An 18122-nucleotide genomic window follows, 5' to 3' on the forward strand; every position below is an offset into this window, starting at 1 on the left:
TCTCTCTTATGCAGGGACTTTTTGTTGCATGACCTGCCCAATCACAGGTGCCTATTGCTGTCTGAATGACCCTGGGTATCCAGAATAGCTGGATGGGGCTGCTAGATGTATTTTTTTGTGAGATACCTGCAAGTCTCCCAGTGTTGGGAGCCAAACAGTGAACTGTAGGACAGCTTGACTTGAACTGGGAGTGCCAGCTGTCAAGTGAAGATGCATACATTCATCCATTAACACTTCAGACTTAATTTTTGCTCTTTGTTTTTTGTTACCAGTATGGATGTTAATGGAATATAAACAGTAATCCAATCAATAGAACAGAGCCTATAAAAAGAAGGAGCTTTAATTAAGGGTCTGGACTAAAGAGCTGCACAGATACTATCCTTCTTTCTAGCCATTTAGCCATATAAAAAGTAAAGAACATAGAGAGAGGCGATAAGCAGTGAGAGCGAACCTCACAGACCACACACAAGGGCTTCAACACTGTTAATGGAAGCTATGGCATGTTTATCCAGCAATGAGGGTACACTTATTTCCATGATCAATTATTGTTCTCAAACTGTCAACAACACATCTGCTGGTAGAGGATGCTAAAACCAATTTATTATTGACATTTTTATTTGGCAGTATATAAGGCAGCTATAATGGTCTGGTCCATTATGGTCCTCAGGTCCAGTAAGCTGCCTGAAACAACAGCCAGAAGTGGATGTGCAAACTGGAAATCATTGAATTTCTGGAAATATCTGAGCTTAAAATCTTCCCTAGGAAGTAGCTGTACCCGTGTCTCTGTGGTTAGTGGCCATGATATACTTATCATCCATTAATTTCTAGACTTTTTTAATACCCTAAATATTTTTGACAACCAAAATGTCCTTTGGCAAAGAATTCTAGAAGTTAAGTTGCATGTTGTGTGGAAAAACACTTCATTTTGTTTGTTTAAAAATTAAAATTCAAATTATTTTATTTCTTAATGCTAGCCCCTGTGTTAGGAAGAACAGTCACACATTATTTGATTCTTTATGATCCTGTTCATCTCTCCATGTCACTTATGAAATTCTATCCCTCTATACAGCCCTCCTTAGTCAACTGCTTTCCAAGTTGAATACTAGTAATCTATTTAATCTTTCCTCATATGGAAACAGATTCATAAATACATGCAACATAAATATAGAAGTTTGCTGTAAACTTTTACATATATACACAAAACTACACAGAAAGAGTGTAGGGGCTCCAAATATTCCGACATTATAACAGTACAATTCAAAATTGTGACTTTAATTGGTGATTTTAATAGAACAACTTTGTCTTGGTTCAGCCATATAGGAATAGTTATTTTTGTATCTCATGTTCCTTTCTCCCTCTATCAGTCATCTATGTAATTAATACCTGCAATACACACATTATACATCATCTTTTTAGTCCACCCACTATGCTGAATCATGCAAGTCACTGGCTATGGTGTAGCAAAACTCTCTTTTATCAGAAACCTGATTAAACAAAATCTTGTGATGATGCAAAACCATATGAATAATATGCATGAATCAGACATTTAGGTGTAAACCAAAAGTTTGCAGCCACAATTTCTTACCAAGAAAGTTTTGTTCTGGTGCATATGCACACAAACAAATATGTATATGTGTATTTCAATTGACGCTGAAATACATTGTATTCAGTGTTTGCAGATGGAAGTGTTCATGAATTACAGACTAATTAGTAGGGTAAAAGAGAAAATGTGGAAATGATTAAAGATTTGGAAAAGCAGAATGAAAGAGTCAGATGAATAGTTCAGAAATATAAGACTAAAGAATTATTTGTTTACAGTATGTATGTGTCTGTCCTGGAAACAAAAATTTATGATACAGTGCTTTCTTCAGCAGACAAAGTGATAATGAGACACCATGGCTCAATCTTGAAGTAAAAATTAGAATCAAACACACTTAAATTAGAAATAAGATATTCATATTAAGCAGGGAAGACAATGATTGGCAATATCTATCAATGCTCAAAAAGAATCTTTCAACAGTAACTCTTAAAATATGAAAGACAGTGTTCAAACAGGAATTAAATCACAGCAGCCTTATGGCTGGTACTGTATTAGAGGACACATTAGATGACCACCACTAGGCACTCCAATGGAAAATTTACTAACTGTTTGTTTTAAAAGTTGCCTAGTACCCAGAACTATTTTTAGTTCTCCATTAGCACCTTCCTCAGAACAAATCTCAGAAAGATTTTCGGTAAAATACAGCAAGCTGTATTAAAGTCTGCCTGTTGGCCTTTAGTCATATTAATTTGTTTCATGATTCACTGATACAATGTGACAAAAGGCCTTATAACACAATGCCAGTATGCTGCTGCTGTTGGAAGCGACGGTTTTAACCTACTGTAAGTCACCTTAAAACCCTTTGTGCAAACTTAATGAGAGCATCTGTATTATTTCTTTCAGCCATCATATTCTGAGTTTGATATAAGTGGAAATGTGCTGGGACTGATCTTTAACCAAGGCATGATCTGGTAGGTGTGGCAAAGCATGTTGCATCTGCAGGACTGCAGGATTTAGCTGTATCTGTGAAAGATTCTTCTGAAATTCTGATCCTGTCCCATTGCTTTAGTTTGATGGAAGTGTAATCCAATATATATCAAACTCTGGTACGCTGCAATCAGTGGGACTACTTCAAAACTAGTTCTGGGCTAAGATTATGAGACCAGATGCATCAGGATTTTGCAATAAGCTGGTAAGACCAACTGATAAAAAGCTGTGTAGATGACTTACCTTTTTTTGACTGACTGCTTGCTAGAGCAAGCACCTGGCCTGTCCTGTTTTGCTTTGAATTTCAGCCTTTCAAAATACTTTACCACTCTTTTCCCACGCATCCTGTGAAAAAAGGCCTTAAAACAAATGTACACTTATCTGTGCAGGCATGTGAACGTGCATAAAATGCTTCTGCTGCACTGTTAGCCCTTAGCTCTAGAGAAGAGGTCTGTTTCATCCCATTTTTGGACTTTACACCAGAGGTAAAGAATACCAGCATGTAGAGTCCTCATGCAAGACACTCAGTCTTCCTCAGGAACTGTCCTCCTCAAGCACTGTTGACTTCTCAAAGTAAATTGTTGCTAAGGCCTAATTTTTCACCTTTAATATGACTTTGCTGATCCAACTTTCTGCTTGGTGAAAGTCCTCACTTCTGTAAAGCCAAAGGTTGTGTGCTCTGTGCATGTCAAAGAAATGCGGCAGAAATATGGCAAAGAAAGAGGCTGCAAATATCGTAGAGTCCCCGCAACCAAACCCTGTTGGGGGGATGCACTGAGGGCCCTAACAGCAGCACTGTGGGCTGGCTCAGGAGGGTATATCACTGGGGATGAGCATGGCACCACCTATGGCTTTGTAGTGATGGCATGCCATAAGAGTGTGGCTGGAGGGAGTCCAGACCTGCTGCTGGCATGTGGAGCACCTATATTGTGTGCTGCAACTTAGAAAAGCAGCTTAGCTTTGCAATTCACATCTTGCTATCTGCCTTGGGACTGGCATTCTAATTTCTGATGAGAAACATTTCTAAGGCTGCTGTTCATCAAAATGATGAGGCTGCAGCATAAACTCTCCTTGCAATTTTATACACAACTGATGGCACTAATACTTTCTACTGCTGTAATTAACACTTTGGAAGATAGGTTGGAAATCATTCTCTACCTGAGAGACATTGAGGACTGGGTGAGGGAGTCAATTCCTGATTATTCTCTAACAAAACTTCTATACATACTTATCATTTTTATACTTCATTACATGTACAGACTCTGTACACTTTTAAGCTGGCATGACCCAATATGCACATTCTGGCACAGAAACTGCAACTTGTGCTTTTGTGATGCTATTTAGATACAGCATCCTTTGGTTTACTGCTTATTGCAGGGTTGGGACCACATTTATATGCTAATTGATATTTGCAGGGCTGAGTAAGGCACTAGAGGTGTAGTGTTTTTCAAAATAATGTCTGATGATTTAAACTGAACCAAATACATCAGATGAGTAAAAAAAGGTAGATTGACTTATAATAAACATACGCCGCCAAAACCATGTTCATCATTAATACATACAAAGGATAAATCAGTTTCTGTTTCATCTGAGCTTTACAAATTCTAGTGCACATGTTCATGCTCATCTGAAACAGACTAAAAAAGAGTTTCAGGTGCAGCTGGTAAGCTGGCACTATCACATAGCTAGAAAGGATACAAGAGGCATGTATGTGTGCATTTATTTTTGTGTACAAGAGAGAGACCACGTGGTTAGGAAACCTCCTCTCTTCTCCTCTCTGTTTTCACAAAGCAAGTGGGATGCAAATCATTTGCAAGTCTTCTTCATATTAATAAGCTTTGGCAAGAATTTGTTTACCATATAATAAATGTTATACTGAAATATGATAATGGCCATAAGTTACCCAGATTCTGAACTTGTTGAAATTAAGGGGTATTTCGCAACTGATTTCTATGAGGGAAAGGAACAGAGCCATGAGGTGCTCTCTCCCTTTGACTGTAAGACTAGCAAACCCTTCGTCTTATCACTGAAGATATATGAAAAGAGACAGAAGAGATATTAATATAACAGAGAAACCGAGGCACTCAGAGGCAAAGCAGCTCAGCCCTTTGTCACCTGGACAATCATTAAGGAAAAAGTAGATTCCTGATCTCTTACATTCTGGATGATTTGGCCAGGCAAACGAAAGTAATTGCTATTCAATCAGCAGGGCACAAGAAACAAGGTGTGCTAAAATTAAAATGCTCCCAACTGTTTCAGTGTCATAACCATGCAACCATACATAATAATGAAAAAAACAATATTTAGCAGGATCAATAAACAGTTTGTTGGAATGAAGCACTAAACAATCATGGTAACAGAAGTAAAACAATTGTCGACTAAGCAAAAATATCCTTCCTAAAATGGTGCTAGTATATTAAGAAAAATAATAAAGAATAAACTAGATTATTTTGGTAATACCTAGCTTTAGGACTATCGTTGTTTATAAAACACAAGTGAGATGCTATCTGAACTAAAGGAACAAAGTAAGAGTAGATAACATTTCATCAGATGATCACTTAATTTGCAGACAAAGAGGGCTTTGTAGCTTCTCTCCATACATCTCCTGCTCTTCTTAAAGCAAGACTGAAGAGACAAGACCAGTAAAAAAGTATAAAGATGGTTTTATGAACTTGATTTCTGAGTGCACAGTGTGTATGGCTACAAAGCACATTTACATAGGGAATGGCTGGCATATCTAGGAAGGCAGAAATGTTACAACAAAGTGGTTATTTTTTTTGTTGCTTCTTTTCTAGGATGGGATCTTTTTATGCTCCATGTCTCCCAGCAATCAACGTGTTCCGCCTCCACACTTCGATGTACTTGCAGTGCTGGGCAGTGATGTGCTGCAACGTCCCCCAAGAGAGGGTCTTCAAAGCTTCCAGATCCAATAACTTCTACATGGCCATGCTGCTTTTCATCCTCTTTCTCTCTACACTGCCTGCTGTTTACACCATTGTTTCCATCCCACCATCTTTTGACTGTGGTCCTTTCAGGTTTTTTGCATTTTACATCCATCTTTTGTTGTTGGTGTAATGTACTGCCTCATCACATCACAGTAAATGATGCAGTAATGAAAAATAGTGTTAGCACCTGATAGGCTAAGTGTTTAATTGTGGATAATTCCTGAAGCTGGAATCCTAGAAAACTGAGTAATTATTTGGAAAGATTTATCTGAAGTGTAGAGTAGAAAATCTTTTCTTTTAGGTAGTTGTGATGTAAAAAATTGTCATTACTGCTGTAATTAAGCCAGAAATTATTCTTAAGGAGTAGAGCAGTGACCTGTTATGCATCTCTGGTCTGCTGGCTTGCGAGTGGTGACTTTCAAGAAATGTCTGCACATGCCTTGTAGGAAGGGCATATCAGAACATATGGCGGTGTGTTAAATGTATGGTGGTGTAGTCTTTGACTGCTGTGACTCTCTCCAGCTGACACAGTATTCCATGCATCTATATTACCACTGTGACAATGATTCAGTTTCTTCAGTCTTCAAGACCTCAACATTCATTAGTCCCTTCTAAAAACTTAGGCCTGCCTTGCCTGTGCAAATATGTGCCTTGCATTCAAGCTAGCTTAGATGTTGCCACATTTTCTCCTTCTGTGCACACTACCTGGAAAGTCCAGGGCCATTCCTATCATCTTTACTTGCCAGATAGCATGACATACAACTATAATGAATACACAACAATGGTCAATATATGACATTAAATTTTTTTAAAGACTTTTGTCTTTGGTTTTGAACAAAGTATTAGCAAAGAAAGAGAAGAAGAATAGTAAAAGAGACATCCTGATTCCAATAAAAGGTTTGAATAATACATTACTGTTGTGAGTAAAATGATATCTGCGTAATCCCCAGTGCACTTTGTAAAGGAGCAGAAGTCTTGCCGCGCTAGCTTTGGCCAAAGGCAAAATATCTGGGAGACAGTTTCCAGCCACCTGCAATAGTCACAGTCACCTAAGAGGGAGAATTGCATGACATGCCAAAATTTCTGATGAGACAGAAAATTGCTTTAATTTATGGAAGCACGATAACAAAGCAAGTGATGCAAAGTAAGGGTTTTTTTTGAGTCATAGCAAACAAAGTACAGAGGGAGACATCCGGAGTCAGATCTGAGTAGCTGCAGTTACTAATTGAATATTACTGAAATGGCAGGATTACTGTTCAAAATGAGAAAGATAATAGTGCCTGCAACTTTTTCTCTGTCAAATGCAGAGATACTCTGTTCTTCATAAAAGGTGTGAAATATTCAATGTAACTTTTAATGGGGGAGGATTTGAAACTAATGAAGGTTCATTCAAGCTGAGTATAGGTAATGTTACTATTGGACAGCCAGTAGATAATTACTGGTAGTACATGGCTTTATATTAAAAAAAACCCAAAAACTTTCCTGTTGGTAACTCAGTGTCTCCTCTATTATGAAACTTCTGATTCTTTGGGTTTTTTTGTTTGTTTTTGTTTGTTTGTTTGTTTGGTTTTTTTGTTTTGTTTTGTTTTTATCTGTCATTAAAGGCAACATACACAAATCAACAGAGACTTGCCAGGAGTAGGGAAGCCAGGACAGAATTAGCAAAGTTGCAACAGAATAAGCTTTGTGTGTGCTGGGGAAAAGATAAGGAGAGCACAGAGTAGAATTTCTCATCTACTATGGGTGCGTAGGGGAAGTGGAGAGAAAGAACTGGTCTGAAGAATTCTCCCTGCAACCTTTTTAGATTACCAGGAAGGGGTTAAACATAAGAACTGGTTGTCAGAAATGCTTTACAAGAACTGAAAAGAGGTGACAGGAGACCTCAATGACTGGAATATCAGGTGGCAATTTCGTTACAATTCCTTCAACCAATTAAAACTACCAATTAGTATCAATACATACAAAGACTTATTTTGCTGGTATTGTTCAGGTAAAAAACTTCAAACTCTATATTGTGATGCACAGCCAAAACCAAAATAAACAGGAAGGGACTTTTGGAACATCCATTAAAATGCTTCTGCAAGAAAAACTTAATGTTAATGGTCTAGGGAGAAAATACTTTCTACATAAACTGGCCATGGAACAATTATGCATGAAGGTTATTAGATTGCTGTAACAATAACAAAAATCTCCTAAACCACAGCCACTGACTCCTATAGCATTAGTACATGGCAGAGAGAGGAGAATTAGGCTGAACACTCCTGGATGGAAACTAATTGCAAGCAGACCAGTTTTTGCTTATCAACCATAAAAAGGTGGGATTTGAATTTTTCACCAGGAATTCATAGAGCACAAATTGCAATTCAGTCTTTGGTTAGTGGCATGGAGTTCACAACACGGTACACTGATTCTTTGAGGAGTAATCTTGGTGGTAACTGCAGCCAAAATCTATTAGCATACGATAAAAATATTGGTGTCCATTTCCCCCCTTAAAATACATAAATACTCTTTTAAATAATATTCCTTTCAAACTGTCAAGTTTTAAATAATGTAAACATATAGTTCATTGACCTATTCCCAGGTTTGATGTGATGTGATTAACCTATATATTCATAGTACTGCATTGACATTGTCACAATATTTGTGTGTGATATATTGTCAACTTTTCTATTTAATAGTGGGAAGACTAGAATGTTTGAAGTCATATCAGAAACTCTGGAGCATGACTTCCCTTCCTGGTTCGGGAAGGTATTTGGTTATGCCTCTAACCCTGGACTCATCCTACCTTTTATATTGCTGATGGTGTATGTATACAATATTAACTCAAAGCTTGCTTAATCTACGGTCTGTTAAGTTTCTTTCACTCTGAATCTTCATTGTCTGAATATTTAATGAAATACATTTCTGATTGCCCTTTGGTGAGGGACCTAAACAATTCACAAGCCTTTTATTTCATCATAATTAATATGACTTTGAACAAGGGGTAATATCTCTTTCTTGTTCAATGGCTTTCTTTTTGGTCTTGTTAGTGCTTTTCAAAAATGTTGTTGTCACAATAATGGCAAAGCTATTAAAACACAAAAGCCTATAGGGGATCTGAAATACTGTGACTTTTATCAGCTTGTCCAGAAGGCAGAACAACGTATCATAATTCCTTAGCAAGTTTGATAGAAACATGACCACCAGGATGCAGAGTTATTTCTCAGTAACTTTCAGTAAGTGACCTTCAGTGCCTTGGCCTTTCCTTGATAAACAAAGTACTCTATAGTGTTGGGACAGAAGTGTGAGACAGGGTGTCAGAGACTTTATGACATAGGGCTAGTAGAGATTTTTTGTAAGTAAGTCAGTACCTGGTAAAGAATAACGACCCCAGAATACTCTTTCTCAGAGACTGTATTGAGTCCTGCTTTATAAAGGCATTTTAAGCTGCTGTATACATATATCGGATTATTTAGCATACTGCTGAACTAAAAGTTAATTCTATGTAGAGATGAGCTGGGATTTAACCCTCCATTGTAGAACTGCCAATAAATATAGAGAAGATTACAGAATACAATAAAAATTGCAGAAGGATTTTACATGAGCAAAATGAAATTCTGAGATGAAATTTTTCCAAGGTTCACTTAACATCAAATTCTATTTTACTCTTGGCTAGAAAAACAAAGAATCCAGGCTGTCCTCTGAAATACATGGTCAGCTCCTACAGATATTTTTTTGAGCACTACTCTCTTCTTGGAATGGTCCAAGGCAAAGATACTGAAAATAAATTAAAAAAAAAAAAAAAAAAAAAGAAGGAAAATACAAGGCAAAATCAGGCAAAGCAGAGAAAACAGCATATGCAGATTTATTATTTACTGCTTACATCAGTAAAAGACTTCATATCAGAATTCCTCTAATTAAGTCAGCATGGTGAAAAATACTAATTTCATAGAGTTAACAAAGTAATACAATACACTGAAAAATGAAAATTGCATTATGCAGTTATGTTTTTATTCAGTAGAAGGTGTAGGTCATAATTTAATACAAAAATGAAAACTTATGCTTTTGGCTGTTTTCTTGGCAGTACTTGAGTTTGCTTATTGTATTAGTTCAAAAGCTTTTATAAATATGATTTACTCATTTTTAAGGTATGTTATACAAATTAACTAACTTTTATAAGTTATTCTTTAGAACACACTTCATAGTGAGGCATAGCTTTCTGGAACATCTTCCTTAACTTCTGTAAGATTGAATGTAGAGTATTAATAGACAGAATAATTTCTTTCAGCTTTTTTTGACCCTGAAATAACAGTGTCTTCTTCATACTGTAAGGAAGCACATTGTTCGCTGTCAAAATACTACTACTGATTAGGCACGATAAATGAGGAAAATATACAGACTTTATATTAGCACAACTGTAGTTGTTGCTATAGGAAAGTTGTAAGAGTCTTTATATTTAAATCATTACATAACAATAAATTATTTTTCTTTAAATTTAGCTTGAGTATTTATTATCTCAACGCTACATCCAAATCCTACAAGGAAGCTAACTTGGAACTTAAAAAGAAGCTACAAAGTGTAAGAAATAGAGAATTACTGGTTTTCGGTTTTACTAAATATCAGAGAAGTTGTTCAGGTCACTGAAAGATGCCTTCTCTCTCCCCCCCACCATTAGCAAGCAGAAGAAAATAAAAGAAGAAATAAACAAAAGGCACAAAAGTCAAATGAACAGGAGGAAAATCCATTTGAGACAGAACCACCGCAACCAAAGCAAAAAGGAGGCGAGCAAGATGAACCCACTCCAAACCAAGGTAAAGACTGTTTTGAACTCCTCAGGATGAGAAATTAATGTATGCCTCACTGTCTTGTGACAGTGAGTCTTCCTCACTGCCTTGACTGTTTCCTTTGCCATAATCTCCTGAAAGAGATTCACAATACTGAATCACAAGTATTAGCCTAATGTCCAGTCCATTTTTCTTTCTTTGGCTCGTTTAAGAAATACTGTAACATTATTCCACACCAGGCAACACCAAAATAAAAAACCCTGTAATACAGCTATAAAGAATCGCAAGGTCCCAGTCCCATAAAAAAAAACACTTAAAGGCTGGTCTGAACGTCAGTGATCCCTCTTACCTATCACAAATGAAATCTTACACCCTCCTACTGTATTTTGTTGATCCAAGACTGCTCAGGACAATGTTTGTCCTCTGTGCCAGATTCACCGGGAGAAGGTATAGTGAGAACGCAGTCTGGTAGCAACCCTTATCAGAAAGCCTAGCTTGGTCAGGCAGGTTTCAGTCTGTCCTGAAGGATTTTGCAGGCTGTTTCCTTTCACCTGGACACTGCTAGACTTTCCCCATCATGCATGCATGTCATACAACCAGTATAAGCTCAAACCTAGCAGAGAAACACAGAGTAGAGATGACTGTCTTTGGAAGAACCACGTGCAAGGCACATCTTCAGCATCAAAACCTGCCCACTTAACTCTGAAATAGCTACCTTTACCATCATTTATAGATGATATCTAAGTGCTAGCTACTTGGGAAAAGCCTCCACTTTCCTACACTGGGGCCTTGAAGAAAGGACTGGAGAGAAAATACCAGTGCAAAGATCGTGAAGGTCCATTACCTCAGACTTCAGGCTGCTAGCAGGGGAGGCACCAGACTTTCCATCACACTCTGGAGTGGACAGGTGGCTGGAGGATTTTCCTCTCAGGGGATTTCTGGTTTGCATGTTCATTTTTTAATTCTGTTCTCCAAACATATTTCAGACAACAAGAAAGGACAGGGTGGCAATGAGGCGAAGAAGACAGGCCAGCCACAAGAAGCCAGCTCCTCTCAGGCACTCCAGCATCCAGGCCCTGCCCCGAACAGCCACTATCCCCCCCAGAGCAGAGGAGGAACTCTTCCTCCCCCATCCATAGCTGTGACAAGGCCACCGGGGCCCAGGGGGTATGGAATGATGGGCTATCCACCCGGAAACCCACGTTTCCCAGGGGCACAACCAGGATTGCCCAGGGGCTCTGCCAACTACAGATAAGGAGCCTCAAGTACATTCTGATATGATGAAGGATGCTGAGGGACAGAAGAGTCATCCTAAACCCAAACACACTCCTGCAAGTGCAGAACCCTGCTGTGTTTATTGTAAATCTTCATGTGCATAGAAGTTACCCATGAGCTTCAGTTTTTGCAGGATGGGAGGCTTCAGAAGAAAACATTGCATATATCTTCTTGCATTTGAAGGCATTGCAAAAATGTGTTATCTGTGTCAATAGGTTACTAAACTTAGGGATATTTATTGAAGATATTTATTAGAAGAATGAAAAACATTTTGTATTCAGTTGATTATTTTCTTAAAAGCCTGAAAGTGTGTCCCTAACATCTTTTCCTTTTTCTTAGAAGCACAGTTCACTGAAAACATAGCTTCCTACAAAGTGTGTGAGAGCCAGTTATATTTAAACATTGCATACAGCTTGTCTTCTGCAGGTCAGATATGCTTACACAAAGATTTCAGATTTTACATGGGAAAACTATGATCTTTCCAAAAGCTGGATGATCACCTCTGAAGTCTTTGAGAAAGTGTTAAAAAGGTAAAAGAAAACCAATATTCTGTCTGTTGCTATGAAGAAAATTTAACTCCTATTACAGTACCATTTTCAGCTAATAATAGTTTTATCACATTCTGAAAGACTAAAAATAAATTTAAAAAATCAAAGTGGTGAAGAAATCTCTCCTGTGCAGAAAAACGTATTTGAGGATTAGAGGTAAGACAGTTATGCAATAATCTCCCCCAAGTACTCTGCAGGATTGTGTTATAGCACAGAGACTCTTATTATTGCATAAGATTATGTGCTGTATAATCTACTCTGGGAATTTATCGTTGTATACTTGCATTGACCTCTATGGAGTCCATGTTGCAAAAGGTCCTTAGTCTGATAGGTCTTGTGGAAACACAGGATAGCTGCGAGCCCATGCACAAGCTGATGTTACTTTTTCCAATTAGATAGGTTTATTTTTATGTTCTGATTTTATTTCCTTGTCCAGAATTTGGGCCTTGATAGTTATTTTTAAGACTCACAAGATTAATAACAACAAAATTAGTCAACTGACTCTTTTCTAAAAAATAAATGTAATTCCATTGGGAGCCTTCTGTAAAATAGAGGTCCGTTTTGTACAGTGAAAAAACTTTAACCATATCTCAGTATAAAACCAGTCTGTGACATCACAAAACAACCTCCATGTAACTAAATTGTGGAACTTACTGAAAAAGGCTTACAAAAAATCCCCAGTATATACTATGTATCCCCATAAAACACAATGACTCAGATGCAATTTCCAGCTCCAGCAGTCTTTAACAATTGCCAGAACCTGGATGGGTAAAGCAAGGGAAAGCCCACTTTATACTTGACTTTGTACTGCTTCCACAAGCATCTGCTATCAGCTGGAGAGAAGATATTAGATCAATCAGACCTTCAGTGGGCACCAGCATGGCTGTTCTGCATGTAAACACTAAGCACTGATAACCAAGTCAAGAGATAAGTGTATTGCAACAACTACAAGGGAGGGCCTTTTCCAGCCGACAGACTGGAAATTTCTTATTACTGGGGGAGAGGACAAATGAGTTAAGACTGGATCCCAAGACATGTCTGTATCCGGGGTGCAGCGAGTCTTGCATTTTATGTTAGAGAAAGTACAGCTAAGTGCAGTGTAAGTTGTTTCATCTTTCTCAGATAAGATTTCTAATCTATGGACTTCAGACGTGGAAAAAGTACAGTAATTCAAACTGTCCATTAATCTGAAATCTTCTTCTAACATGATTATTTTATAAACTGCATATGTTTTTAGCCCAGAAACATAAGATTGTCAGTAGTCTTACTGAAGTTAAGCATGGGCCCCAGTGCTCTAGCGTGTCCATGTTTTTAAGGTAAACTTTTTCTAGAAGCTGTGATTGATCTGTCATGAGACACTGATTTGCACAGAGGTTTTAGCTCACTGTTTGTTAATATTTCATAATAACAAAAAATGTATATTCCTTAGGAAAAGGAATATTGTTTATAGAAGTGAAGAAACTGATTTTAAAGATGCTTTGTGGCTTGGTGATCCATCTGAGTTTTTCAAGGGGTGTTGGAATAAATTAGAGTTGTAAACTGGTTTTGATGCAGTCTGGTTCCCTGAAATGTAGAGGGAAGTTTATGCTATGTACACGGATCTTAATAAGGATTCCTTGTTCTGTTAGGAGTGAAAATTTTCTGTGCGTATTAAAGGCTTTGTCATTATTAGCAAGATTAGTATTTCATTCTGTGGGATTGCTTTACATCATGCATGGGAGAATGACACAGTAAGGAATCCACCAGGTGAAATTATTCTGAGGAACTTTCTGTTAGATCTATATGCTATATTGATTTTCAACAATAAAAGTGTTCTCAGAATGCACCTGTATATGCAGTGATGAGCATTAATAGCCAAAATGAATAAGAAGACACAGTTGCTCATGCCCTGTGATCAGTATCAGACTGCTGTGACTGAAAATGAAATATTTATTCTTATTTTTGGTACTTCTAAGTAAAGGCCTTTCATCACTGTGTTTCATGAAGCTGTGCTTTCAACGCTTCCTAGCTTAGTTCTTTTTTGTTGTCTCCAATCTTATTGATAACATAACATTGACTTAGCTGACATGTTCTATACTAAGTCTACCTTTAGGAAAACATGATGCTTACTTGGTAAAAGTAATTTTGAGATTGTTACAATAATTTTGCATGATCAGATTTCAAGTCACATTTCCTTTCTGTACAACCTTTCTCTATCCCTCCTAAATTTTGAGTCTTTCAGTTAAAATTTTTTGTCTCTGTTTTTTTTGAAAAAGTGCCTCAAGCAACCTTCATTCGCTTACCCACACAGCTACTCCTCTGTTTGATTCTTGTACTGTGCTGAACAGGTAACAAATACTCCTGACAGTAGGAATAATACTTACTGTGATTTAAATCATGGCAAATGGTCTTACTTATAGAAGTGAAATATATTTTGTTTTCATTGGTGACACCTATACCATTTTCTTTCTTCTATGTTTTTAGACCTGCAAATTGAGCTCTATTATGCTTTTATTTTCAGTGAAATCAGGACTCAGTGCATCTTACCATGTCCCACATCTTCCTCTGCACAATTTACATGCCATCTTCATAACATTTGGCTAAGCATTTAGTATAATGTTCTGTGTAACAAAAGCGCAATTCACTATATTAGCATACTGGTACAGAGGGACCTTCAAAATATTTTGAAGCCCCTGCCAAAGATTTAATTTCTCACTGATCTGTGAAAATTATAGTTACTGTAAAATGATGGTTATTGAACAGATATACCTTCTCCTATTTGTCTTTTTTTCTGCTGTTGAATTAAATATTTTTACTCAGTGACAAAGTCCTACCCTGGAACTGTGCAATGCTCTCACATGAACAGGAAGCAAAAGGATGACAAGTCCTGTCTTGACTAAATTCACAACAAGTGAGAGACAGGACGTTTTATAACATAGCCTTTTCAACACTAGATTTGTGGTAGCTGGGACCTGAAAATAACAAGCATAATACATGCAATATTAATATCCATGGAGATCTGCGGAAATTTAGAGCTGTTGTAAAGTTGACAGAGATTTAAATTAAAGGAATCATTTTATTACCTTGCATTGTTTAAAAAAACCACAAAATGCTCACTGGAAAATTAGGTGCAGTTTTTAGCTGTGCTGAATTCTTTGTTTCACTTTCTAGTCCTCTGTGAAAACCCAGGCTGTTAAACTCATTATGGCTAGAGATTAACTTCAAAAGCAGGTAATATCTGCTCTGTCCTTTGTTGAAAAATGAAGCTGCGAGCTCAGTATGAGCTATTTGCTGTCCATGCCACATAACCAGTCTGTATTAATTCCTTGAAATCACTGAATGGACAAAAAAAAAAAAAAAAAAAAAAATTATAACAATATGTCGACACAAACAATATTCCCCTACCTCCTGTAGAAAAGGTCATTATAATCCGAAGAGCACCTATGCCCAGTGGTTATAAGAAAGCCATGAAAAACAGTATTTCCTTAAACTAAAGAAAGACCTGGGGGTTGTGACAGAAGTTTCTGTATGGATGTGGCAAATGTGTTGTTTACAGTCTATAAACACTGGACTATAAAAATGTCAGTGTGTGATTGCGCTGTATAATTGATGTTACCTACCAGATTATAACCATACTCAGTGGTAGCTGTGCTTCAAGATATTAAAGTCAGGTTAATAATGGAATGTATACTTTTCTGTGAGTTGTCTGTTTTCTCCATCTATTTCTGATCAGCTAGTGTCTCTAATGCATTCATGAGCCTCGTTATCACCTGGTAATCAGGAAGCAGCACTCACCATTGTGGTCTGTGGTTAAGTTACGGATGTGGGACCTAACTATAGCATAGTTTGGAGAGACAAAACACATAAGCACCCACTGCCCAACTCGTAGGTGTGAAGGAAAGGATGCAGTTCTCATTCCCCTTCCACAGGGAGACTGTGGTAGTCCACGGAGAGACACTGCTACACCCCTGTGGTGCATCAGCTACCACTGGGAGAAACTTTTTCACTTTTATTGTTCTGCCCAGTGGGTGCAAGTAAAGGTGTTTCCAGGGCATTGGGTCAGAGGAAACAGCAAGGTGGAAGGGTGTGACTCCCTGGTAGCTTGGCTGTGGCTCAGCCTGCTGGCTCAAGAGAACATGGAGGTGAATTCAGCAGCAAGCTTCTTCCAGAGGAGCATAGTACAGAGGGCTTTGGAAGCCACAGCAGGAGACTCAAGAGAACTTCCTCTGACAGCTCAGTGATGCTGCCCTGCAGTGCTGGGGTGGGAGACTCAGCTCCTTGGGCCACAGCTGTGTGCAGATGAGCTCTTTCTCACACGGCTGATTCATGCAGTGACACTAAAACTGTGCACAAGGGAAAGGAGACCAGGTCAGAGTCACTAGGATGCTGTGGTAATGGTTTGTGAGATTCAAATGCCGTCATGGTTGATTGTCAGATACTCACTAAGACATTTCCCTGGGTGAAACTGGACTGTGTGAAACAGCAGGGCTTTGGCCACTGTAGTAACTGCTTTGGAAAGGAGCAGTGGCTCTGAATGAGGGCTGCCACATCTTGGTCCCAGGCAGCTGCTCTCCTGGGGTCTTAGCAAAGGAAACAAGTCACCACCTTGTCCCCCTCTTTCCTGTCCCCTTTTAGTTTAGCTTCTTTCACTGAGTACCACAAGCAAGAAGCTGTCTCTCCATGGTCATACTCCATCACATGCAGCCACCAAGTCCTACACACAACTCCTGTCTACATACTGTGCATGACAGGTGGCCATTTCCTTAAATAGCCAGGTTATCCAGGGAATTCACATGTGTCTGTGTTAACAAAAGCCACAGAACCAAGATATTTTTATCACAGTAAGTTTTTGTCTTCTTGCCTAAATGCTGTGGGAGGACACTGTGTCAGAAATTACAGATCCTATTGACAGCTTGCAAATAGAAATGTTGCTAACGTTAGGACCCAAATGTACTACCAGTATCATATTTGGGTATAAACATTCTCAGTGAAATATTTGCTTGTGTTTACATTATTAGAAGATTTCAGGTTAGTATAAAGAGCTGAAAGATGTTTGGCATTAATAATAATTCAAGGTAGGAATAAATATCACCTCCCTACATGTCTGCGGAACACCTGAATATACTGACCTGCACTTCAGGGGTCTGATTCTTTTATCCTGCTTAACATGAAGATCTAAAGAAAGGAGCTTGTATACCACATCAGATTTTTTTTTCTTTCTTTCGAGACATAACTTCTCAGCTGCAGTGCATAGTCATAGAAAGTTGTGAACCACATCTGCTGAAGTGTTAGCAAAATAATAATAAAAGAATATTGCAGAATTTATCTGAGGCTTATTTTTGTCCTTGACTTTTTGTTGGAAGATTGTAAGGGACAGGTGTCAGACATTTGTCTTAAACATTTCTTGGTACCGAGGAAACCATGAGACTGTATAAATGTTTCTTGGTATGAAGGAAACCACAGGGACAGAGCAGTCTACCTGTACCCCAACAATGATACCCACAGCCTGGCGCAATCTGTCACAATCTTGACAGTGCAGGTGCAACAAAAGTTCGGTGGATAGTTGCAGAGACATGTGTGTTGAACTGGAGACACCACACGATCTTTGCGTGGGTCTCTGTTACCTTGACTAGTCAAGTTATAACTGGGCGGAGATTTTGGGGACTTGGACTGCATAAAAGGGCACCATTGGGAACACAAGTGGGGAGACCTCCGATACCCAACACACAGGGAGACCTCCATCACCAAGTCAACACAGGGAGACCCCCCACCACTCAGCTGAGAAGACCAGGACACCAGCAATCAACAGGACCAACAGAACATCACTGGATCCTAGGGTGCTGATACCTTTTACTGCTGTCTCTCTCTCTTTCTCTTTCCTACCTTGCTCTTCTTTTTCTCTTTGCGGCCAGAACCTTATTTTGCTCTTGCTCTTTCTCGCTGCCTTTATCTCACTTTGTGTACATAGTTTGATGTTGTTAGTCATCTGAGTAGTTCATCCATAGAGTTTAAGTTTCATGTTGAATCATTTTGGTAAAATCGGGCAAACTTCTCCCCTCCCCTTTCCCTTTGATTTTGTGACTCG

General features: G+C 38.3%; 1 protein-coding gene across 1 annotated transcript in view; it reads left to right on the plus strand.

Annotated features, from left to right (window-relative positions):
• TMC1 (transmembrane channel like 1) overlaps positions 1-13818 on the plus strand; it is a 72121-nt gene extending 58303 nt beyond the window's left edge. Inside the window, exons 15-20 of the mRNA XM_030005857.1 lie at positions 2444-2511; positions 5323-5562; positions 8151-8276; positions 9951-10029; positions 10127-10262; positions 11222-13818. Of these exons, the coding sequence (XP_029861717.1) occupies positions 2444-2511; positions 5323-5562; positions 8151-8276; positions 9951-10029; positions 10127-10262; positions 11222-11490 (918 nt within the window). The 3' untranslated portion in view covers positions 11491-13818. The remainder of the gene's footprint in view (positions 1-2443; positions 2512-5322; positions 5563-8150; positions 8277-9950; positions 10030-10126; positions 10263-11221) is intronic.
• Positions 13819-18122: the final 4304 nt, after the last annotated feature.

This window comes from Aquila chrysaetos, chromosome Z, assembly GCF_900496995.4.
Source record: "Aquila chrysaetos chrysaetos chromosome Z, bAquChr1.4, whole genome shotgun sequence".
Taxonomy (NCBI): domain Eukaryota; kingdom Metazoa; phylum Chordata; class Aves; order Accipitriformes; family Accipitridae; genus Aquila; species Aquila chrysaetos.